The sequence below is a fragment of the Peromyscus maniculatus genome, chromosome 3, assembly GCF_049852395.1.
Source record: "Peromyscus maniculatus bairdii isolate BWxNUB_F1_BW_parent chromosome 3, HU_Pman_BW_mat_3.1, whole genome shotgun sequence".
Taxonomy (NCBI): domain Eukaryota; kingdom Metazoa; phylum Chordata; class Mammalia; order Rodentia; family Cricetidae; genus Peromyscus; species Peromyscus maniculatus.
The window spans coordinates 41,076,295-41,101,357 of record NC_134854.1 but is presented as its reverse complement, the minus strand read 5'-3'; the positions used below and the strand labels follow the sequence as shown (position 1 = coordinate 41,101,357).

Genomic DNA, 25,063 nt, shown 5'->3' with positions numbered 1-25,063 from the left:
TGGCTACATACTTTTTCATTGTTTGGAAATAGTATGATGAATTAGCTCCTCTGAACATTTGGTTAGAAAACAAAGCTTTGAACCTATGTCTCACCAATGATTAAATCCATGTCAAAAATTAGAAATTGGCTTGCCTCTAATCCCAGTACTTGGAAAGTGGAGGTAGGAAGATCAGGAGTTCAAGGTCACCCTCTGCTACATAGGGAGTTGGAGGGCCTGCCTGCACTGGAACATTGTCTAAAAGGTAAACCAAAAATTAAAAGTTGTCAGTATTTCTTTTTTCTTTTTTTTCTTTTTTCTTTTTCTTGGTTTTTTGAGACAGGGTTTCTCTGTGTAGCTTTGCGCCTTTCCTGGATCTCACTCTGTAGACCAGGCTGGCCTCGAACTCACAAAGATCCGCCTGCCTCTGCCTCCCAAGTGCTGGGATTAAAGGCGTGCGCCATCACCGCCTGGTTAGTTGTCAGTATTTTTGATACATTTGTCTATTCCATCACAGCTCACTGAAGATATTTATAGATTTCTCTGGATTAGTTATAAATAATTCTTTACTCTTGCCACAGGCACAATAGTCTGAAAATATTGTTGGAAAAATACTTTTTTTCTTTATCTCTGTGACTCCTTCCCTGGACTTGTAACTCGGAAGGCTAGATGTTCACATGGCCAGGTTCTGGTGAGGATGCATGCACTGCTTACTTTATATTATGCCTTCACTCAGCAGAAAGAGTACTGACTAGCTCTCTGGCCTCTTCTTGGAGGGCTAATCCTCTGTTGTTGTTTTTTAAATATATCATTGATTTGTTGTGTGTGTGTATGTGTGTGCACACTCATGTGCCACAGTGCATTTATGGAGATCGGAAGACAACTTATGGGAGTCAGTTCTTTTCTACTATGTGGTCCTGGGAACTGAATGCAGGTCATCAAGCTTGGCAGCAAGTACCTTACCCCATGTGACATGTTACCAGTGTGATACCTCAGTAAAACCCCCCACTCTATCCCCTACAGACAAAGAGAAGCTTAAACCAGGATTCCTCAGTGTAGATAAGAACTTAGACCCCTTTTTCCCAGGTGGCTGTATCTGCTACAGGGACTTTGAAAAACACAGAGTCAGGATATTCGACCAAAAGACTAAAAAAGGTAGGCGGGTTGAAATGAATTATATGGTCTGTGCCTTTAAGAATTAGCCTCACAAAGAAAGGGGAGCACTCCTTCCAACCTCCCTGCTTCTAGTGAGAGATTTGGAATGAGCCTCCCTGCCAAGGTCCCTGCCAAGGCTTGTAAACTTAGAATACACCTTGCTTATGCATTCTGTACCTGAAGTCTCCAGTGGCAGCTTTGGGGACACGATCTGGGCATAACACAGGCCAGTTTGGGCTATAGAGATCCTGTCTCAAAACCAAATGGAATGGGAATATGGTGGCACATGCCTTTAATCCCAGCACTGGAGATAAAAGACCCAGACACAGTTTCCCCAGAAACCCAAAAGAGCTGAGGAAAGAGATATCTTAAAAATGTGTCAGTTCCCCCTTCCTGGAGAGGGTGAAGTCAGGTGTTTTCAAAAGAACAAAGTCAGGATGTGTGATGGTAACCAATTAACCACCTGATGCCCCTCTCCAGAGATAACATGACCAGACCCCGGAGATGAGTTGTAAAACTCCTGACAAGGCAAACAGATAAGCTAGAATAAGATAAAGTCCAGGCCTGGGAAAAACTGGACCAGTCAAGGATGGACCTGTACTAGCCCCCTCCCCTCTAAGAAATTTTATGGGTTTTGCCTATAAAAACTGACTTCCCCAAGAAAGAGTAACTCCTCCCTGCCTCACTGCGCTGAGGCTAGTGAATGCTTGAGATGAGTTCCCTGTCTTGACTTGTAACAGATAAACCTTGCTTTTGCATTCTAGTATGCTTGTCCTTGGTGGACTCTCTAGGGGTGACAATCTGGGCACTACACCAGCCCTAATGTGATGACTAATCTTGGTTGTCAACTAAAACCCAAGTAGCTTGGGCACACCTATGAGGGATTTTCTTGATTGGATCATCTGTGGTATGTAGATCCACCCTAAATTTGGGCTACACCTTCTGGTGGCAGCCCACACAGAAGGACACAGAAGGATGCTTTGGTTTTTTGCCTGCTTGCCCTCACTATGGCTGGCAAGTTCATCTATCCTGTTGCTGAGATATTCCTTTGCTAGTATTAGAACCTATTTATTTGGGAATTCAAGATAGACTGAAGAGCAAAAGCTCACCAGGAATCCCCCAGGACTCCATGCAACAAACTGGGACTGCTGAGACATCCAGTCTTGTGAATTAAACAACTACTGAATTCTTGACCTTTCCATCAGGAGACAGCCATTGTTGAACTACCTGGAAAACATCATACAAGCCACTCTAAAAAATTCCATATATATATGTTCATTTTATCAGTTCTATTCCTTTAGAAAACCCAGATTAATATGCCTAGTCCTCTATTTTCAAGTTTAAATTACCTCCCCAAAGTCTCACATCCTAAATGCCATCAAAATGAATCACAAATTTCAAGAGATTTGGTGGGAGGGTAGTAGGAGTCTCACCCAGAATCTCATGCACTCTAGGCACCAGGCATGAATGTGGTACACAGACATACATACAGACAAAACACCCACACACATAAAACAAACAAACACATAAGTAGATAATAAATAAAATAAAACCAATTGAAATTAAAAGTTTAGTTGCCTTGCTTGCAGACCTTGACCTTGATATCTTCCCTATGTTAATTCCCTGCCAAGTTCCACCCTCCTGAATGCTTAAGGGAAGTTCCTTGTCTGTGTATCCTGAATAATGAGTGTTAACAGCTTAGATGCAAGATTGTAAAACATCAGTAGCGAACTTCTGCCCTCTGGGGTTCTTCCATTGTGCTGTAAGCCTGTATTTAAGACCTCTTCCCTCCTTCAATAAATGACATTAAGCATTAATATATATATATACATATATATATATGAATGAATACTGAGAATGTAATCTATGAATACCACAAATGTGATTAATATCATGAGTGTAGTTAATGAATATCATGAGTGTAATTTAAAATATAAAAATAAAAAAAAGAAATTAAAAGTTTAAGGTTTGGAGGGGAATATGCTCCAAGTATATTGTACACTTGCATGCAAATGCCTTAGTAACCCTGTATTTAAAAAAAAAAAAAGAACATGCCAGGTAGTGGTAGCACACATCTTTAATCCCAGCACTCAGGAAGCAGAGGCAGGTTCATCTCTGTGAGTTCGAGGACAGCCTGGTCTACAAAATGAGTTCCAGGACAGCCAGGGCTACACAGAGAAACTCTCTCTCTCTCTCTTTCAACAAAGCCACAAACAAAACAACAACAAGAAAAAGAGAAAACAAAAGAACAAAAACAAAACAAAAAAACCTTGGGCCTAATTTCACACAAATAATCAGATGCTAGTGCTTCAAAATTAAAATACGTTAGCTGATAAGAATGTAGCACAGGCAGGTGGTGGTGGTGCACACCTTTAATCCCAGCACTCAGGAGGCAGAGGCAGGCGGATCTCTGTGAGTTCGAGGCCAGCCTGGTCTCCAAAGCGAGTTCCAGGAAAGGCGCAAAGCTACACATAGAAACCCTGTCTTGAAAAACAAAAACAAAAACAAAACAAAACAAAAAAGAATGTAGCACAGAATTAGTTTAGTCAGTAGATTTTATCTATCTATCTATCTATCTATCTATCTATCTATCTATCTATCTATTCATTTATTTATTTATTCTATTTTTTTTTTTTTTTTTTTTTTTTTTTTTTTTTTTTTTTTTTTTTGGTTTTTCGAGACAGGGTTTCTCTGTGTAGCTTTGCGCCTGTCCTGGAACTCACTTGGTAGCCCAGGCTGGCCTCGAACTCACAGAGATCCGCCTGGCTCTGCCTCCCGAGTGCTGGGATTAAAGGCGTGCGCCACCACCGCCCGGCTATTTATTTATTCTAGATAGGGTTTCTCTGTGTAAGAATTCTAGCTGTCCTGGAACTCACTCTATAGACCAGGCTGGGCTTGAACTCACAGAGATCTGAGTGTCTTTGCCTCCTGAGTGCTGCGATTAAAGGCCTGCACCACCACCGCCCAGGTGCTAGTAGATATTTAAAACATTTTATTTTTATTTTACATGTGTGTATATATATATATGTGTATGTGTACATCAACAGTTACCACAGCACACGGGAGAGGACATGTGGAGGTCAGAGGACAATCTATGGAAGCTGGTTCTCTTTCTACCCTGTGGGTCCTGGGAATCATACTCAGGTCATCTGGCTTGCTAGCAAGTGCCTGTGTCTCCCCAGTGGCTCTATATAGTAGGTTATTGAAAAACAAACCTCAAACTTGGCTACGGGCACACACCTTTAATCTCAGCACTTGGGAGGCAGAGGTATTTGGCTCTTTGTGAATTTGAGGCTAGACTGGTTTATATAGCAAATTCCATTCTAGGCAATGCTACACAGTGAGACTTGGTCTTTGTCAAGAAAGAAAGAAAAGAAAGGAAGGAAGGAAAGGAGGAAGAAAGGAAGAAAACAAACCTAAAGAAAAGCATATGGCATTCTTTCACCTTCCTAGTTTTAGATCCTTTTCTCAGGAGCCTAGTTGACTTTTCTCTTTCTCTTTTTCTTTTCCTTCTTTTCTTCCTTCCTACCTTCTTCCTTCCACCATCTTTTCTTTCTTTTTCTTGTTCTAGAGATGGAACCCAGGGACTTTTGTGTTAAACAAGTATTCTACCACTGAACTACATCTCTAGCCCAAATTGAACTTTCCATCCACAGGGTCTGTATTAGTAGTTCCCAGACGGATGTTAACAAGTTGGGAGGCTCAAAACAACAGAAAACTATTCTCTCACAGTTCTAGAGTAGCAATCAAAGTGATTCCTCCTAAGGCTCTGAGGATCTGTTAAAAAGTAGGATCTGGATGTGATGGCTCACATCTTTACTTCCAGCACTCCGAAGGCAAAGGCAAGTGGATCGCTGTGAGTTTGAGACCATCATGGTCTACACAGGGAGTCCCAGGTCAGCCAAGGCTACATAGAGCGACACTGTATCAAAGGGGGGGTTGTTCCATACTCCAGGCTATCCTGGAACTCACTAGGTAGCCCAGGCTGGCACCAAACTCACCAGCCTCCTACTTTCACCTCTTGAGTGGTAGGATGAGCCACTAAACCTAGCCCAATATAGTTCAACAAGGCATGTGTTAGGCTGCCCTCTTAGGCATCACCTGCATGCTATGTAACTATACTCAAAGGTCTAAATAGAGTGCAGGCTACTTGAGATGTTGTAATACATTGTGTTTATGTTTATATAAATGTAAATTAAGCTCACTTGTTATTTAACATATGAATTGTTTCCTCTAGCTTCCAAGTAATTGAGATATCTGCTGGTCAGTGTGAAAGACCCTAACCCTTCAGGCTTACACCCCCCAAGCCCCAGGAGAATAAGGAACTAAAAAGAAAACTAGTTCCAAGGGCAACCTGACTCAGCCATTATTCAACCACCCCTGCCACAATGTAACAATGTAAAGAGATCTCTGTTAAGAGATGCACTCAACTGTGACTGGGATAATCGTAAGTGTTCCAGGAAGGACCACTGTGACCTTTGTGTAAACTCCACTCCCGCTCTTGAGGTTTCGGGAAAAATGTGCATGTGGACGTGACTGTACCCACCCTGTGATCAGGCCATGATCTTATGAAATTAGCCTCTAGACATAAATCAATCAAAACGAAATTGTATAGGAATTGTAATCTTATGGCTTTTGTGGGTTTTCCTTTAAAAGTACCCATGTGATTGCAATAGGCGCAAATCTTGCTCTCTGGAGCTGAGTTATCCCGACTGTACAGCCACATTAATAAACACCTCTTGCTGTTGCATCAACTAAACCGGAGTCTGGCTTCTTAGGGTGCCCACTTGAGACCCTAGATTTTGGGGTCTAACAAGTGTCACATGCAATATTCTGGAAGAAGAGTAGGACTTCCTTAATGTGGGTGTATGAAAGTGGCACCATCACAGTTTTAAACATTGGGTCACAGGGGACTAGTGATGTTGTCTCAGTAGCAGGATTCTTTTTTTTTTTTCATTTTTAAATTTATTTTATTTTATATATATTTTTTATTTATATATATACATATATATGTACATATACACATATATACACACATATGAGTCTTGTTATATATATATATATATATATATATATATATATATATATATATATGTCTTTTGCTTGCATATCTCTCTATACACCACATATGTGCCTGGTGCCTATTGAAGAAAAGCACATCAGACCCCCTAAAATTGGAGTTACAAATGGTATTAGTCAGCATGTGGGTGCTAGGAACCAAACCCAGATCTTCTGCAAGAGCCACAAGTGCTCTCAGTCATTGAGCTATCTTTCCAGTCCCTCACTGGTAGAATTCTGGTCTCTTACGAGTGGATAACTGAGTTTGATCCCTAACAACAAACTGAAAACAAATGCTTAGATTAGGCCAGATTGTGCCTCTCTCAAACTCATGACATACAAGCCTGGTTAATAGATTTGTAAATGGTATTATGTACTTCCATGAAACTAATCCTTACAAAACCAATATATGGACTTGGAAAGATTCTCTTTTAGAGTGGTGATTCTCCAAATATGGTCTAAGGACCCGAGGAGAGATGTGAGTTACAATTTTTTTTAACACAGTCTCTCCTCATTAATTCCCTCCTAACATCCCTTATGGTTGCTGGCACGACACTACAGAGCATAAAATATCCTTTTCCTGTGTGATCCTTGGACTGGTTCTCTCAATATCCTTTCAACAGCCTTCTATTTGACTAAGGCTAGAAAGCTAATGATCTTGGTTCCCAGATTTACTTTGAGTGAGAGTTCTAGACATGAATTCTTAAACTCTGTCAATAAGATGTAGTGGAGGGAGATTTAGGTGGGATGGGAACCTCCCCACACTTTTTACAACAGAGACCCAAGTCTGATTGCCAGTTCCCAGTGTGAGGTAGCTGAGTAGTTCCCTAATCTTTGAACTCCAGTTTATGTGGTGTGAGATTGAACCAAGGCCATTGGCAGCTGTTACCATCAGTTCTTCCAGCCATGTTCATGATTTGACAGCACTTCATCCCTGCATCAAATTTTTTTTTAATGTTCAGGATAATTTCTATCTTATGGTTATCACTAATACACATACATTAGTTTATGATTTTTTTATGTCTTTGTTTTTGAGTCTGTGTAGTCTTGGCTAGACTGGGACTCACCATGTAGATCAGACTGACCTCAAACCTGCCTCTGATTCCCAAGTGCTGGGATTAAAGGCATGTATCACCATGCTTGGCATGACTTGTAGCTGTGGCTGGCCTAGAACTCACAGAGATCCATTTGCCCTGCCCCTGTCTCCCAAGTGTTGAGATCAAAGGCATGTGCCACCTTGACAGCTCTGACATGATCTGTTTTTGGAAGTCTTTCTCAAAATTGTGTAGCAGGGGCTAAAGAGATGCTCAATAGTTAGGAGCATTGGCTCCTCTAGCAGATGACCTGGGTTTGGTTCTCAGCACCCACATGACTGCTTATACTCATCTGTCATTCTAGTTTCAGGAGGTCTGAATGCTGGGAGCCATTCCCCACTGGTGGATGGGTCTTGCAGAGGATGTAAGGAGTTGGCGGGAGAAGGAAGTGAGCCAGACTATGGTGGTCGGGAGAATCTTGCAGCCTGACTGACTAGCAGCCAGAGTGTTTATTTATTTATACAGAATTTAGTTAGCAGGGATACATTCATGATGTTCCAAAACATAGATCATATCATTTTTGTTTTTGGACATGTGTTTCACTTCCTTTTGCTCATCTTTTAGTCATTATTAATAAACTATGACAGAACAGAGTTATCATTTCCAATCATTTTCCCTCAAGTTTTGACATCATTAATAAACAGAGTTATCATTTTTACTTATAAACCCATAACCCAATTTTTGAGAATCTAGAGGCATATGACAGCTTGTGCTCAGGCTGGTTGTTTTGGTTGCTTCAAGAACATTAGACCAAAACAAAATGTTCAAGTCACCCTGGGCATTTTGCCATGTCTCAGGCAGTGTATTACTAACTCTTAGTGGTCAGAGTGCTCAGCGAAAATCCTCAGGCTAAAACTGCTACAGTTTTTATTCAAATCCAGGCATAATACAATCAATGTTCATATTTATATCTTTATAGAATTTGGCATTCTGTTGTTCCTTGACATTATAGTGGCTCTAACTTTTAAGAGAGGGAGGTACATGCCAGGCGGTGGTGGCGCACGCCTTTAATCCCAGCACTCGGGAGGCAGAGGCAGGCGGATCTCTGTGAGTTCGAGGCCAGCCTGGGCTACCAAGTGAGTTCCGGGAAAGGCGCAAAGCTACACAGAGAAACCCTGTCTCGAAAAACAAAAACAAAAACAAAAACAAAAAAAGAAAGAGAGAGAGGGAGGTCCTGACTTCTTATACTTTTATCATCTTTCCACTCCATACTTTGCTCACCAATATGTCTCTATGTAGGGCAGAGTTGTATGCCACATAGTTGTCTGAGTATACAGTGGGAAGAGGCTTGTAATCTGAACTGTGGCCAATTCCTCTAGCCCACCAAATCTTGTTGACCTTTTTTTAATTTACTTTATTTTGAATATCTTGTTCCAGTGTAAGTACAGGGACAGATGTCTCAAGAATGTCTCATAGCCTCAAATGTCTCATAGCCTCATAAAGAGACCTGTGGCTATTTTATGTGTCACAATCTCCAAGGCATAAGGAAGACCTTCAAGTAGATAAGAATATCTCCCTCAAAGTGGGGGCAGGTGAGGTAGTATGTTCAGGACTTTTCTGGATAAGCTTAGAAGAAGCATTCCTTGGAGAAGGTATAAATGATTCATATGGAATTTTCCATAAATCCAACATCCCCAAGTTGTACAAATATTAAAAGTACCCCAAGCATGTAACAGGTGGAGATGAAAACCAAAGGTGGCATGGCAGCCATCATGTGGTTCAGCTTTGCTGGATCTTTGCCAAGCAGCTGTGCTGGCTTTATGACTTCTGCCATTCCATTCAGATATGGCTGTGCCATCTGAAGCTGTCTTCTGCCTTCTTTGGGCACTGAAAACATGGGGAGCACTTAAACACATACAGGCAAAACAGTCATATACATAAAAATAAAATAACTCTGTTTTTAAAATCCAGTAGTAGAGGTCCCCATCACTTGTTGAGACCTGTGTTATATATTCACACGCAAGGAACTACAGGGATTGTTTTAACGTATGATCTGGGAAGCCCTGAGGATCTAGAAACCCTATCAAGAAAAAAATAAAGAAAATAAAAATAGTAATAGTCAAGTTTTGGTCTCTATTTTCAGATTTTTTTTCTTAGAGAGAGTCCAGGGAGGGCTACCAGAGGATACACGACATAGAATGGCAATAGATTGAATGAAGAAGCAGGCATGACAATTTGTCTTCAGATTAGTCAGATACTAGAGAGATTTGCAAGGATGTTACTTCCAGGAGAACATTTTGTTTCAGAAAATATGAGGCATTTTTATTTCATTAAAAATGCTACTTAAGGGGCTGGAGAGATGGCTCAGCAGTTAAGAGCACTTGCTGTTCTTCCAGAGGATCCAAGTTCAATTCCCAGCACCCACTTGACAGCTCACAACTCTGTAACTCCAAGATCTGACATCTTCACACAGACATATATGCAGGCAAAACACCAATGCACATAAAATAAAACAAAAACTATTTTTTAATGCTATTTTAGCTGGGTTGTGGCGGCGCATGCCTTTAATCCCAGCACTTGGGAGGCAGAGGCAGGCAGATCTCTGAATTGGAGGCCAGCCTGGTCCACAAAGCAAGTTCCAGGACATCCAGGGCTACACAGAGAAACCCTGTCTCCAAAAACAAAACAAAACAAAAAAATAAGCAGAGTTTAGAGTTGTGTGTAGTGGTACATTCCTATACAGTAACTGTAAGGCTAAAGGCAGGAGAATTTCTATGAGTTTGAAGCTAGTTTGGCCCTCAAAAAGCAAACTGCAAGAGAACGTACATGCTTATGTCATGGTTTGATTCAGCTAGGAGGTCCCTTGCCACAACCAGTACATGCTGTTTGGACTTCCAGCCTCTGAGTCTGTGAGGGAATAAACCTTTTCAATTCTTCTTTTTCTTGGGAGGTGCCAAGATTCATTCCATGGCCTAAACTGAGCTCACACTCATGGTAGTTGTTTTGCCTCAGCCTTGCTTCCTGAGAGCTGAGTTTGAGATCATAGGCATGAGCCTGAGCTTAAGCTTATTTTCTTTATAAGGGGGAAGAAAGATGATAAGGAGGATGGTAGTTCATCAAGACGCTAAGACAGGAGAATCACTGTGAGTTAAGGTCAGCCTGTGACCCATGGTGAGTTCCAGAGCAATCTGGGCTACATGAAACTCTGTCTCAAAATAAAACAAAGAAGAAAAAGATGAGGAAGACATGGGTGTCTGGCATGATGGGCCGTACCTGTAGTGCCACGTACATGGCAAGGAGAGGACTAGTGAGAGTTTAAGGTCAGCCTTGGTTACATAGCAATGTTGAGACCAGCCTCTAAGAGACCTTGTTGGTTGAAAAAAGGAGGTGTTAGGGTGGGGTGGACTGGAAATAAAGTTGAGTAGTAGAGTGCTTGCCTAGTATTTGTGAGGCCCTAGGTTCAATCCCCAGCACGCAAAAAAAGAAGCAGAAGTTTTTTGTTTTTGGTGGTTGTTTTTTTTTTCTCTTCCTTTGAGCACACTGCATTTGCTTCTGTATAGAATCTGGCGGAAATGATGGATTGTGACTTCTGAGGGTAGGTCATAAAAGGCATTATAGTTTCTTCCTTGTTCCCTCTTGGGTCACTTGCTATGGAGAAAGCCAGCCAGTTCAGCAGCCCTATGGAGAGATCTAGGCTGTGAGAAGGAGACAAAGCCTGTTAGGATCTGAAGTCTCCTATTAACAGCCATGTGAATGAGCCATCTTAGGAACAGAGTTTCCAGCCTCTGTTGAGTCTTCAGATGACTGCAGCCCCCAGTGACATCTCATCTCATCAGCTGAGCTGTCCCTCCACTCCCAGACCAGAGAATCTGTGAGATGATTAAGTATTTACTGTTTTATTTTTAGGATTTTTTTTGGTGGGGGGTAGTCTATGTGTGCTACCAGAGTTCAAACCGAGGGTCTTGCACATATTCAGCCTCTCTGCCTCTGAGCTCTACTTTGAACCCTAAATATTTGTTGTTTAAAATGATAAATTTAGAAGAGATGTATGTAGCAATAGATACAGATACTTAATACATCCCAAAATGTCTATGTGTAAATGTGTAAGACTAGCTAATAGTTAATGAATGCATGGACACTTCCTGAATGTTTTGTATGCACTGATGTAATCTTTAGAACAAACATAATTAGATACTTCTCCAAGTTTTCGATGTGGTAGGTTGGTTGGTTGTTTTGAGACATGTTTTCATTATGTACTAGACTAGCCTTGAAAATACTTATTCCTCTGCCTCAGCCCTCCCAAGTGCTGGGATTACCACCACACCCAGTGTTTTTCAAGTGAATTTTTTAGTGTATATGTGAATTAATCCATTATCAAATTTACAGGTAGATAACAGTGCTGTCTGCAGTTGGCAGGTTAGGAAACTGAGGCACAGACAGGTATCTTATTCAAGCTTCCTCAGGTGCTAAAAGAAGTAGCTTAGGAATTAGTGGTCTGCCTCTGCTGTCCCTGCACTAACATCTGTCTGTCACACTGCTGTTTTGATGGTTTCGTTGTTACTGGGAAATACTCTCCAATGATGTAATAAGTTCCAGGACAGCCAAGGCTACACAGAGAAGCCCTGTCTCTGTAGCAGGATTTCTCAGACCACCAGCCCCAAAATCATGACACAGAGACTTATTATTAGTTACGAATGCTCGGGCTTTTTGTATGTTTGTCCCACTAACTCTTATAACTTAATTTAACCTGTTTCTCTTTATCTACATTTTGCCTCAGGGCTTTTTTCCTTTCATTCTGTATGTCCTACTTTACTGCTTCTTCCCTGTCTGTCTGTCTGTCTGGCAGCTGCCTGGCTTCTGGCCCCGGGTATCTCTCTCATTCTCTTCCCTCCTAGATTCCTCCTCCTACTTATTCTCTCTGCCTTCCAGCTCCATCTATCCCTCCTCTGCCTAGCTATTGGCCATTCAGCTTTTTTGGGGAAGATCAATTAGGTGCCTTAGGCAGGCAAGATAAAACAAATGTGACACATCTTTACATACCTAAACAAATGCGGCATAAACAAATGTAACACAACTTTACACAGTTAAAGTAATATCCCACAATAGTCTCAAAAAAACAAACCAAACCAAACCAACAAACAAACAATGCAGGCATAAGCCTCACAATAGAAATGATGAAATAGAGATGAAGAGATCTTTTTAAGAATTAGAAGAACTTAGGAAGGAACCTAGGTTCTCATCCATTAAGGCCCCTAGATGAATTATATGAACCCTCAAGGCTTTTTCAATTCCATCACATATTAAAAATACCTTTTAATACACATCATTATTTAATGACTCCACTTGGAAATAGCAGAGTGAAAATGGTTTTACAATGTTCCTTTCATTTTCTATTAAATTTGGTAAAAATGGAACATTTTTAATGTAATGTCTTAAATTTCACTGTGCTAGCCTAGGGGAAAGAGGTCTGCTTGTGTCCTGAACTTCAACGTTATGAGTTTCACACTCTAAAATGAATACTTTCCATCCATTCTTTTTGTTTGTTTTTTCAAGAGAAGTTTTCTCTGGGGAGCTCTGGCTGTATTGGAACTCCATATATAGGCCAGGCTGGCCTAAACTCAGAAATCTGCCTACTTTTGTCTCCTGAGTGCTAGAATTAAAGGCATGTGCCACCACTGCCTGGATATTCATTCTTAACTATATCCATTATACTAACTTGTATATGTATCAATAAATGAATTGTAGGATGAAAATACAAATCATACTCAGAAAAAAAATTTTCCTTTTGTTTGGGTATGGTGGTACATAATTTTAATCCCAGCATAGAGGCAGACAAATTTCTGTTGAGTTTGAGGGCAGCTTAGTCTACATAGTGAGTTCCAGGTGAAGTAGGGCTATACATAGAGAAAGCCTGTCTCAAACCCCACCACCACCGCCAAAAAAAGAAAAAAAAAAAAAAGGTCATATAAATTGTTAATAAAATAATTAACATAATAAAAGAAACTATTTTCAAATTCAGATCTCGTTTATTTCAAGTTTCTAGTCATCTCCTAGGAAAATGTTAGAGTAGAGATATGCCTGTTTCTGAGATTGCATGAGGGCAAGCCAGAAAGAGTTGCTAAGCAACCAAACAAATAAAGTCCAAAGTACACTACAAGGCTACAGGGTTTACTTGGCCAAATTTGACACAGTTTAAGCATCAAAAAATAAATAAAAGCTAGGTGGTGTTGGTGCATGCCTATAATTCCAGCCACTGGGAGGCAGAGGCTAGAAGAGCAGGAGTTTAATATCAGCTGTGATAGGGCCTGGCCATGGTTTTGTTTGGAGGAATATGGGAGACTTTGGGACTTTGGACTAGAAAAGCAGTTGGCTACTTAAGCAGGGTTTAATGGGCCATTCTAGAAGGAGCATGGAAGACAGTAGTGATCGGAGCAATGTAAATTTTAACAGCTTAATTCCAGAGGTTTCTGAAGGGAAGAATACTAATGAGTGGCCTAGACACCATTCTTGTGATATTTTGGTGAAGGATATGGCTGCTTTTTGCCTTTGTCCTAAAAACATGCCTGAGGCTAAGTTAATGTTGGCAGAAGAGATTTCAAGACAATCTAGTATTGACACTGTCATGTGTAGTCAGAAGGTTTCTCTGGTCCAAGGTCACACTGATGCGTATAAAATTATAAAGAGGCTTATATAAATTATAAAATCATTTAGAGGCTTAATATTAATTACCAATTGCATGGCCTATGGCAAACAAAAACCAAACTGAGAAACATTCTGCAAAACAGAACTAGTCTTCAAAATAGTCACTGTTTATGGTTCATGACTGTCTTCCTTGTACTTGAGAAGCCAAGGCCTTAAGCAAATGTGCAGTTAGATATTGTAAACTCAAGACCAGCCTTACAAACACCATGAAACTAGTCTCAAAAAAGTCTCAAACAGGGATTTTTCTTTTTCTGGTACCTGGGAAAGAACCTTAGTAGGACCCCACCGATCACTCCAAATATAGTTTAAAACAAAGGCAGGAGTGCTGAGAGCAACTAATGACCTTGGATTGGAAAAAAATGTCATCAAATAGACTATTGGAATATTTCAGAAAGGGGAACAATGCCTTGTAAATTATACATAGACAGTATTGGATTTTCTTGGAGTGATAAGGACATTCTGGTTATGTAGAAACATATCTTTGATCCTCTAGTAGATAGGCAATGAAATGTTTAGGGGTCGAGAGTAACAGAGTCTACAAACTACTGAATGATTCTGCAAAATAAACCATGCACACACGTAGAGAACAACAACAACAAAAAACTAATGAATGTGGGTTAATAGTGCTGATCACTGCATGTTTGATATTTTTTAAAATAAAAAAATGGAAAAAGTAAAATCTCTTCATACTCAAAGCGGCCTTGTTTGTTGGGACATCTTTAGAGTAAGACTCAAATGATGATACAGTTGTAACCAAAGAAGGACTGAATGTTCAGGATGTGTATCTTCCAAAGATATTGTAATTGTTTAAAGAGACAAGAGAACACTGAAGTGTTCCAGTGCCAGTCAGCTTGATTCACATCTTAGATAGCCTGGGAAGATGGAAAGAGAAACCAACCAGGCCTGAATAGGGATAAGGACTGGTAGAACTGTTTGACCTATTTAGGGTTCAGTTTCTCCATTTTGGAGGAAGAAAAAGATCTGCTTTGCATGATTCTAGTTTTAAGTTCTCATCTCATGGTATCTAGAAAACTGGGCTTCATGCGCCAAACTTTCCTTTCAAGCTATGTGCATCTTTTCATTCACTCAACTCATGCAGTCTTGGGGGAATAGGAAAAGGAGAGAGAGAGGAAATCACTTCTCCAAGGTCACACACTCAAGGACCCAGGTTCTTCATCTCTTGGTCTTGTGCCTTTTCCACGCTTGCTGGAGAGGAGAAGGCCACGCTCATGGGAGTGCAAAGATGTAGAGGCGCAAAAGGAGAGAAGAGGCCACGGGAAGAGAGGTGGTGCGAGACCCGCGAAGGCACTGGTCAAGGAAGGGCTCATGGAGAGGCGTGCAGCACGACTGGGCCGGGTGCGGAGCCAGGCGGTGGCTGGGAAGAAGGGTCGCGCGGCTGGGCCTGGTGCCCAGGAGCGGGAGGCCTGCGGCGGCTGTAGGGCAAAGAAGGCAGAGGCGGGCTGAGGAGGCTGGGCGCGGGAGGCCTTGGGTGCGCTGCCGCCTTTCTGCACAGGAGGGTCGCGGAGCGGGCCCTGCGCCCGGGGTCCGGACCCCTACACGCTGGAGGTGAGGAGGGGGCGGGGCCGCGGGGCGGGGCCTCGGGGGCGGGTCCCATTGGCCCCCGCGGGAGCGGCCGCGGCGGCGCAGGCGCGGTTTCCGCCTCCTCGGCCGGCGAACGAGTGGAGGCTGCATCCCGGTGCGGCTGGCTGTCGCGTCGCTGCCGCCTCCGCCGCGGAGCACCCCCCCTCCCGCCCCGCCGGGCTGCCCAGAGTCGGAATGAGCTCCAGGAAAGGTGAGCGGCACGCGCGGCCCCTGCCCCGCCTCGCGGCCCGCAGGCGGCCGCCCGACCGTTAATGTGTCTTCTCTCTCCTCAGTGCTGGCCATTCAGGCCCGAAAGCGGAGGCCGAAAAGAGAGAAACATCCGAAAAAGTGAGTCCGCGCGGCGCTCGGGCCCGCCCCCGCCCCGCCCCGCCGAGGGTTGCTTGCGACCGCGCAGGCAGAGCTTCCTGGTCCCCCGGCCGCGGGCTGTGGGTCTCCCGGGACGCGGCGCCGGCTCTGCGTGCCCCGGCGGGGGAGGGGTGGGGGAGGGGCGCGCGGCCGCGGGTTCCGGAGCTGCGACCTGGCCCAGCGGCCTGAGAGCGGCCCGAGCTCTGCACTCCACCCCGCACCTCGCGACCCTTATCCACACCTGCGATCCGCACCCTGGTCCCTGCCCCGCATCGGTCAGGATGTGAGCAAGGGAGGGACGCGACACCTGGGCTGAGGGAGCCAGTGCACTGCCGCCTCTGCCTCTTCCCTGCCCCTCCTGGGTCCTCCAGCTGAAAGCCCGAGCTGCTTGTCAAGTGGTTTGGACTCGGGTGTGTTCCTGGCGACTTCAACTCCGAGACCAGTGCGTTTCGGCTCTCGGGTTTTTCATTCGAAACTTTCTGCTTGGGTCGAGCGTTACTTGCGTGCTGCGGCTGCGCCTAGGTCGCTCTCTGCAGCGGGCGGTGGGCGTGTGCGCGGGCGGGTCCCGCGTGGTGCTCCGGACCGAATCCATCAGCTAGTGATATTTCAAACGTGCCAGCTCCAGCCACCTCCATTCTGGACGTGCAGCCCAGTTGGGCGGCCGCTTCTGGAGAAGCCTTTCGCGGAGAGCTAGGTGCTCGGAGGGGAGTGTTCCTCTTTCCTCCCTCTCTGGGTTTCCCGGACCAGAGTTCTTCAATATCTTTGCTCACATTGGTTGTTTCGTTCTTCCTTTTGCGCAGGAAATCTTTGACACTATGGAGAACAACAGAATTGCCTTTAATAAGATCCCGAAATACTGTCTATTTTTATTTTGCAAGGGATGAGATATCCCTCAGATAGGTGATGGTGATGGTTGTTAACTCTTATTGGCCCTAGTCGCAGCCTAGAGGATTTCCCACCTATTTGGTGTGGAGGTATTTTACAACAGGATTGTCTTCATTCAAAATTGAATATAATCCGACTGTATTTATAGGACTTCATAAGATGTGGGTATCTACGTAAAAAATCTTTTCTTGGGAGGCAAAAATACTTGAAAACTAGACGGTAAAAATTGAAAATGAAAAAAAAGTTTTTATTATTCTGTAAATGTTTGGATTTGGTTTTGTAGAACCCTGACACCTGTGGAGGTGAAGTAACAACTTTGAAGAGTTGAATCTCTACTGTGTGTGAGACCCGAGGATCAAACTTCAGTTGTTAGGCATGGTCATAATCACCTTTAATTTATTCTCTGAAACATCTCCCTGGCCCAATATTTAAAATATTGAAACCCATTGTCGGCTTCTGATAGTTTAAGATGCTTTCTAAAAACTAGTGCTATTGCTGTTCTGTGGTGACTCATGCCTTTAATCCTAGCATTCTTGAGGCAGAGGCAGGTGGATCTCTGAGTTCAAGGCCAGCCTGGTCTACAGAGTGAGTTCCAAGACAGCCAGGGTTCCACAGAAACCCTGTCTGGAAAAACCAAAAACCCAAACCAAAACAAAAAACCCAAACAACCCCCCTCCAACCAAAACCCAGAAAGGAGTTGAGAAAGCATGGCCCTACTATTTAGGGCTCTTTCTCTGCATATAAACATACATTCATCTGTGTGCATATTACATGTGCATATAGAAAAAACATTTTTAATTGAATAAGCATGCATTTCATTATTTTCCTGTTTTCAGGGTCTTTCATAATGGCCAAGGGTCTTTGCTCTACTATAGTTTGGATTTGTGGTAGGTATGTAAATAATTAGGGATAGCCACATAGTTTATCTAATCTTATATCTCTTCCATTGTGTGCTGTGTTTGAAGGAAAACAACAATTAATGATGGGATGAACTGGCTTGATATAATAGGTGTTTGTCAGTAAGAACCCAGATCAAGTCAGGGATTGTGAAGTGTGACTTTTCACTAAGTTTTTCTTTTTTTTGAATTGGGATATTATTATTTGAAAAGAATTGCTGGATATACTTATTTATGTATTCAGTATGTATTTGTGTGACTTAGAAGATGATGAGAGAGCTTTGTACATGATGGTAATAGTCTGTGAAGCTTAAAATCTATGGAGTTTTGATCAACAGTTTCCAGAATTTAAAATCCTGAATCATGACAGGACACGAGTGGAACTCAGGTGTTTCTGGTACATGGACTGCTCTCACCAAATGTGAGGTCAAACCCTTTCCTTGTGTACATCCTACTTCACAAATGAGTCTGTCAGATACGCTAAGCCTATAGGCTGAAGATGATGCCTCAACACTGGAGAAACGTCAGGTGACTGTCCAGGCAGCTGGCTGTTTCTGTCAACTCACATTTTTTCTGGAAGCTGCTTGCATGCACTTCCTGTTTTTATTTTTTATTAGGTGATATTATTTCCTTCTTGGGTCTCTGAGGGAGTTGAAGATTAGTTAGTTATAGTTGAAGATTAGATAGTTATAGTTTTCTTTGTTAAGAATTTCAGAAAAGAAACTCACTAAAGAGGTGTAAGTATATAAATTTGAAAGACATTATAAGATAGTTCTGTTAGTAATATAAGTTAGGATAGAAAGTGAATCAGGTACATTTTGGACTTACCAAAATAGGATAGATAATGGAATTATTTTCTCTGAATTTGTCAAATACAAATGGACTAGACATTGTTTAGGTATTTATTACTTGTATATGTGGTATATAGTTATTGTACTTTTGTATATAGTTTTTCTTATATTAGTTACAACTTTTTTCCTTTTTTCTTTTTATTAAAATAGAAAAGGGGAAAAAGAATTTGTACTGTACCAAGCTGATAATAGAAAAAATAAATAAATAAAAATGAAAAAAAAATCTATGGAGTTTGAAGAGAGCCATCAAGAAGGTAATTTCAGATAAGCAGGGCAAAAACTTTAAGAAATACAATTAAGATGACTTTTGTACATTGCCAGTCATTGCTCGCTGTTTGCATGCATTTCTGTGTTGTGACCCACTGTAAGGTGGATGCTGTTCTTACCACCATTTTGAGATGAAATGGGTATGTAGCAAACAACATGCTATCTGTTAGGCTGAGTCTAGGCAGCCAGGGACTAGAAGCCACTTCCACTTTGAGGAAATGACATTTGGGCAGAAACTAGGATGAAGAGGAGGAGAGGGAGTGGTTCGGGGCTGTATGATGAACTCAGAGGACATGGTGGTGAAGTGACAGATTCAGAGGTGGATAAGAGGTAGGCATGACACACATAGGTTTGCGTAGGTCATTGGAGGCATATATCTGGGTAAGATGTCGTTCCTCTCTGAAGAGCATCGGCTGACTGTGAGGATGGGGGTGGGAGTGAGAACAGAGCTAGCCTGTAGTAATAATACATGATAAACATAGAGCTGCCTTCTAGGTTGAAGGAATGGCATTGGAGAGAAGGGACTTCAGGGAGTTGGAGGTCTTGAGGTCTTCCTCTTTTCACAAACTGCTCTGACAGTTTAGAACCACACAGCCTTGTTTGGATCAACATTCCAGTGTCCTGATGGCTATTGTTTTTGCATTTTAAGTCTGGAGGAGACTAATTTTAAACAGTGGTAGTGACTTGACTGAGTGGGCCTGGCCTGATACAGTGTGATCTACTTTTGTCATTACTTCCATGTTATATGCAAACTGACTTTCTTTCTTCCTTTTTTTTTTTTTTTTTTTTTTTAAAGACAGGTTTCTCTGTAGACCAACTTGCAAAGATATACCTGCCTCTGCCTCTGCCTCTGGAGTGCTGGGATTAAAGGCATGCGCCAGCCAACACCGCCTGGCAGACTTTTCACTAATTTTAGTTCATTGAGTTCTGTAGACTTTCATGGATTGAGTGTGTGTCTGCCCCTCCCCCAGTATTTATATAGTACAGACTGGTCTCAGAATTGAGTTCTTCTTGCTTCAACCTCCATATTGTAGGACATGAGGTGTGGGATTCTGTGCTGTGGTAATAGGTAACTTTTTTAGTACTTCAGAATTTGTAATTGCCAGAAATGTTTTCTGCTTAGATGAGTCAAGCTTTAATCTTTGTACATTGTTTCAATGAGTATACTTTGCATATTGTTAATTTTATTGCGTTGAGAGTATAGGTAGCAGAGATTTACTGCTTAATTCATAACTTAAATTACATTTACAACTTAATTCAGTCATTAAGTTGATTTTGTCCCTTCTCCTTTTTTGGGGCATGATTCATAATCCTCCTGGCTCAGCCTGGGTATTGTTGAGAATACAGGTATGCACCATCATACTTCAGTCATGAATTTTCTGTGTAAGCTGTATTTCTTAGCACATGGATTTTTGCCCTAGGGCATTCATATATGTAGGAAATTAAAAAAAATTTTTTAGATGGTCTTATGTAATTTGCCTGACCTTAAACTCAATAGTTAGCATTAATCCTTCTGGTTCCACCTTGAAAGTGCTGGACTCACAAACCTGCATCAAGACATCTGTCTTGTAGATAAAATATTTTTAAGGTCTCATATTTGTTGATACTTCTGGAGAAGGGCACTGGGATCAAGCTGCAGATCCTTATGAATGGTAGGCACATTCTCTGCCAATTGACTGTGTTCCTAGCCACATGACTTATTGAAATATAATTCATAAAGTGTAAACATTATCTTTTAGAGAGCTGGGTGTGGTGGTATATACTCTTATAGACCCAGCTGCTTTGTGGAGGCAGAGACAGGACGATTTTTTTTTTAATATTTCTTTTATCTGTTTGAGATTATAATTATACCCTTTCCCCCTTCTAAGCCCTCCCATGTACTCCTTTTTGTTCTCTTCCAAATTCCTGGTTGTGTGTGTGTGTGTGTGTGTGTGTGTGTATGTGTGTGTGTGTGTGTGTATATATATATATACACACACACACACACACATTTTTTTTTATTTTTTGTTTTTTTGAGGGATAAAAGCTTAGTTCTTCATTTTATTATTGACAGGAAGATTTCTTAAACCCTAGAGTGTATGATAATCCTGGGCAGCAGGGAGATACAGTCTTAAACATGGTTTTAGGGCTGGAGAGATGGCTCAGCGGTTAAGAGCATTGGCAGCTCTTCCAGAGGTCCTGAGTTCAGTTCCTAGCGACCTACGTTGCAACCATCTAATGAGATCTGGTGCCCTCTTCTAGAGTGCAGGCATACATTCATACATAATAAATAACTCTTAAAAAACAAACAAACAAAAAGCCACCAAGCAACAACAGTAACAAAAAAAACTCTATGGTTTTAATGTTTTGGTGCTAGAGATGGAAACCATCCTGATTTATGGTCCTTTTATACAAGGTAGTGTAGCCATAACCATATTGTCAATATATATATGATTTTGTTTTGGGTTTCTTTCATTTAACATATTTTCAAGGTTCATCCATGTTCTAGCCCGTATTATCATTTCACTTCTTTATTACCGAGTAACAGTCCATTATATTGATTGAATTTTATTTATCCATTCAACCATTATTGGTCATGTGAGTAGTTTCTGATTAGGAGTTATAAATGTATTTTTAAACTTTAAAAATCTTTGGAATTAGCCGGGCGGTGGTGGCGCACGCCTTTAATCCCAGCACTCGGGAGGCAGAGGCAGGCGGATCTCTGTGAGTTCGAGGCCAGCCTGGACTACCAAGTGAGTTCCAGGAAAGGCACAAAGCTACACAGAGAAACCCTGTCTCGAAAAACAAAACAAAAACAAAACAAAAAAAAAAATCTTTGGAATAATTCAATTTGAAATAATTTGACTCATAAACTGTTTTTAAATACTGGAATTGCCTGTGTACTTTCATTTGGCCCTGTTCCACAAAAACTATAGAATAGTGCCAAAGTAGGAAGTTGACATTGACAACACATACATACACACACACCCTTGATGTGCACCACTGTGTTTGGCTTTTACTAGAGTTCTGGGAATTCAAACTCAGGTCTTTACCCCCTGAGCCATCTTCCCAGCCTATATAAAATACTCTAAGTAAAATCTACTTGGCAGCTGGGCTAGCTTTTCAGAGGCTGAGGAAGATGTGTTTCAGGCTAACTGGGGATTGTTAATGATATATTGTCTTAAAACAAGCAAACAAATGGCAATTAAAAAGTATTTGACTTTCACTAATTGTTGCATGTGTCTTTTTTGCTGTGTAGTGCTATCATATATTATTACATATATGGATTTGTGTAATCATCGTAAGAAATATGCAGAACTTTATCACTACAGCTAAAACTTCCCGCTTGTTACTACCCCTTCCCCATACAGTCCCTGTAAAGCACTAATGGTTTTGATTCTTTGAGAATGTTAGTAAACAATGTTACATAGTATCAATATGTAACTTTTTGATATTTAGATTTTTTTTCTCTGCATGCCTTTCTTTTGTTGTTGAGACAGGATCTCCCCGTTTAGTCCTTGATAGCCTGGAATTTGCTATGTGAACTACCTTTGTCTCTTTGTCTCCCAGGGATTAAATCCAAGCAGGACCTTCTCTGTATATCTTTGAGGTTCTTGGTGTTGCCTGTGTGAGTAGTTCCAGCTTCCCCTTTTTTTTGAGTGCTTGTCATGAAAACAGGGTCTAAGCTTGGTAACAATGCATCATACCACTTAGCAACACCCTTTTGCCCCCCACCCTGCTTTTGAGACAAGGTTTCCTGTAACTGAAGCTGCCATGAACTTGCTTCTAAGTTGAGGATGTCCTTGAATTCTTGATCTTCCTGTCTCTAGCTCTGAAATGCTGGGATTAAAGGTGTATGCAGTCACTGCCCAGCTTCTTTCTTTTTTAATGTAGGTTTTGGGAATGTACTCAGGTCTAAATGCTTACAAGGTAAGTACTTAACAAACTGAGCTATCTCTCCAGTCCTTAAATTTACTTAAAAAATTATTGGTCTGCTTGTTATAGTGGTGCATACCTTTAATCCCAGCATTCAGGAGTCAGAGACAGATCTTTGTGAGTTCAAGGCCAGTCTGGGTTACATAGTGAGACTCTGTTTCAAAAAAAATATTACTTGTGTATGTGTGTCTGCATATGTGTGTGATGTGTATGTGTACATTTGGACCATGGGTGTGTATGGAGATAAAGAAGGTTTTGGATTGCTTTTCTCATACCTTTATGTGGGATCTGGGGGAATTGAACTTAGGTCACTGTGCTTTTACAGCAAGCACCTTTACCCATTGAGCCATCTTGCTGGCCTGTATTTACCTCCCAATTTTTTAAAATTTATTTTATTTATATATATTTTTTCAAGACAGGGTTTCTCTGTATAGTTTTGGTGCCTGTCCTGGAACTCATACTGTAGACCAAACTGACCTCACAAAGATGTGTCAGACGCAGGGCGGTGGAGGCGCACGCCTTTAATCCCAGCACTCGGGAGGCAGAGGCAGGCAGATCTTTGTGAGTTTGAGGCCAGCATGGTCTACAGAGTGAGATCCAGGAAAGGCGCAAAGCTACACAGAGAAACCCTGTCTCGAAAAACCAAAAAAAAAAAAAAAAAAAGAAATATGCCTGGCTCTGCCTCCCTTTTGAGTGCTGGGATTAAAGGTGTGTACCACCACCACCCAGCCCCCAATCTTTTTTTTATGAGTATGTGTGTATACCTCAGTGTTTATATGTGTACATACAGACATACATGAGCCCATGGACATCATGTTAGGAACCTCTGGAGAACTTAAAGATAGTTCTCAGGGTGGGTACTGGGAACTGAACCTGGAACAGCAGACTACCGAGCCATTTCTTCACCCTAAGTTTACCTTTTAGAGTGGTATGTACAAGTTGGGGAGCCGGAGAGATGGCTCATCAGTTAAGAGCATGTAGTGCCTTTCTAGAGGACCCTGGTTCATTTCCCAGTACCCATATGGTGGCTTATAACTATCTATAACTCCATTCCCAGGGTATCTGACATTGTCTTCTGGCCTCTATGGGCACTACAGACCTGGTACAGAGTCATACAGGTAGACAAAACACCCATACACATAAAATAAAAATAAAGTTCTTTAAAAAATGCTAAAAAGTTTTTTTTGGGTACATACTAATGAAGTACCATGTCATGGTTCTGTGTGTTACATAGATTGTGTGTGTTAAAATCAGGTTAAATATATCTGTCTTCTCTGTTTTTGAGACAGGGTTTCTCTGTGTAGGCCTGGCTGTTCTGGAACTCGCTCTGTAGACCATGTTGGCCTTGAACTCAGAGATCTGCCAGCTCTGCCTCTTTGCTAGGATTAAGAATGTGCATCATTACCACTGGCTCAAAATATATGTCTATATTTACTTAAACAGTTACCATTTTGTTACTGTAAAAACACTCAAAAGTCCCTAGCTTTTGGAAGTGTGCCACACCTTATGATCTTTATTATCTGTAGTCAGTGTACATAGCACACCTGAGATTTGTGGTCCCAAGAATGACTTAATACCTAACCAGACTTTTTTCTTTTGTAACTCTCGAATCTCCTTCGCACCTGGGAAATAATCTTCATTCTGTTCTCAATTTTGTGAGATCAACCATTTAAAATTCCATGTGTGAGTGAGATCATGAGTGCTCGTCTTTCTGTGCTTGGCATATTTCAATGTACTGATCTCCAGTTTCATCTATTTTGTTGCAGATGACCGAGTTGAGTCATTTTTATGATTCAATATTCTACTGTGTACATATTCTATCCTTTCATCAGTTGTTAGGCACCTAGGTTGTTTCTATTTCTGAGCTGTTACAAATAGTGCTGTAGTAAACACAGGAATGCAGATGTTTCGGGCATAGTGATTTAATTTTCTTAGGATACATAAATAGTGATAGAATTGCTAGATCATATGATAATTATACTTAAACTATTTTAAAGACCCTTCAAACTATTTTCCATGCCTGGAATAATATTTACATTACCCCAGTGTGCACAAGGTTTCTCGTCTGTACTCTTTGCCAGCATCTGTTATTGTTAGTTTTTTTTTTCTTTGAAGATTTATTTTCTGTATATGAGTGTTTTGCTTGTATGTATGTGTACCACATGCATGCCTCATGTCCAAGGATGTCAGGAGAGGCCATTGGGTACCCTGGAACTGGAGTTACAGATAGTTGTGAATTGCCGTGTGTGTGTGTGTGTGTGTGTGTGTGTGTGTGTGTGTGTGTGTGTGTGTGTGTGTTGGGAATCAAACCTGGATTCTCTGGAAGAGCAAGTGCTCTTAGCCACTGAGCAGTCTCCAGTCCCCTCTTTTGTTT

At 41.6% G+C, this 25,063-nt stretch overlaps 1 protein-coding gene across 28 annotated transcripts in view; it reads left to right on the top strand.

Annotated features, from left to right (window-relative positions):
• Positions 1–10,840: 10,840 nt before the first annotated feature.
• Positions 10,841–25,063, top strand: part of Srpk2 (SRSF protein kinase 2) — a 232,216-nt gene continuing 217,993 nt past the window's right edge. For 3 of the 28 annotated variants that reach the window (XM_042272874.2, XM_076566347.1, XM_016008800.3), the window contains exon 1: positions 10,865–11,097. In XM_042272874.2, coding sequence (XP_042128808.2) covers positions 11,027–11,097 — 71 coding nt within the window. In that variant the 5' untranslated portion in view covers positions 10,865–11,026. Of the gene's footprint in view, positions 11,111–15,528; positions 15,721–15,802; positions 15,858–18,657; positions 18,762–25,063 lie in introns of those variants that run through there. The other 25 variants (XM_076566350.1, XM_076566344.1, XM_076566343.1 and 22 more) reach the window with 19 other exon arrangements.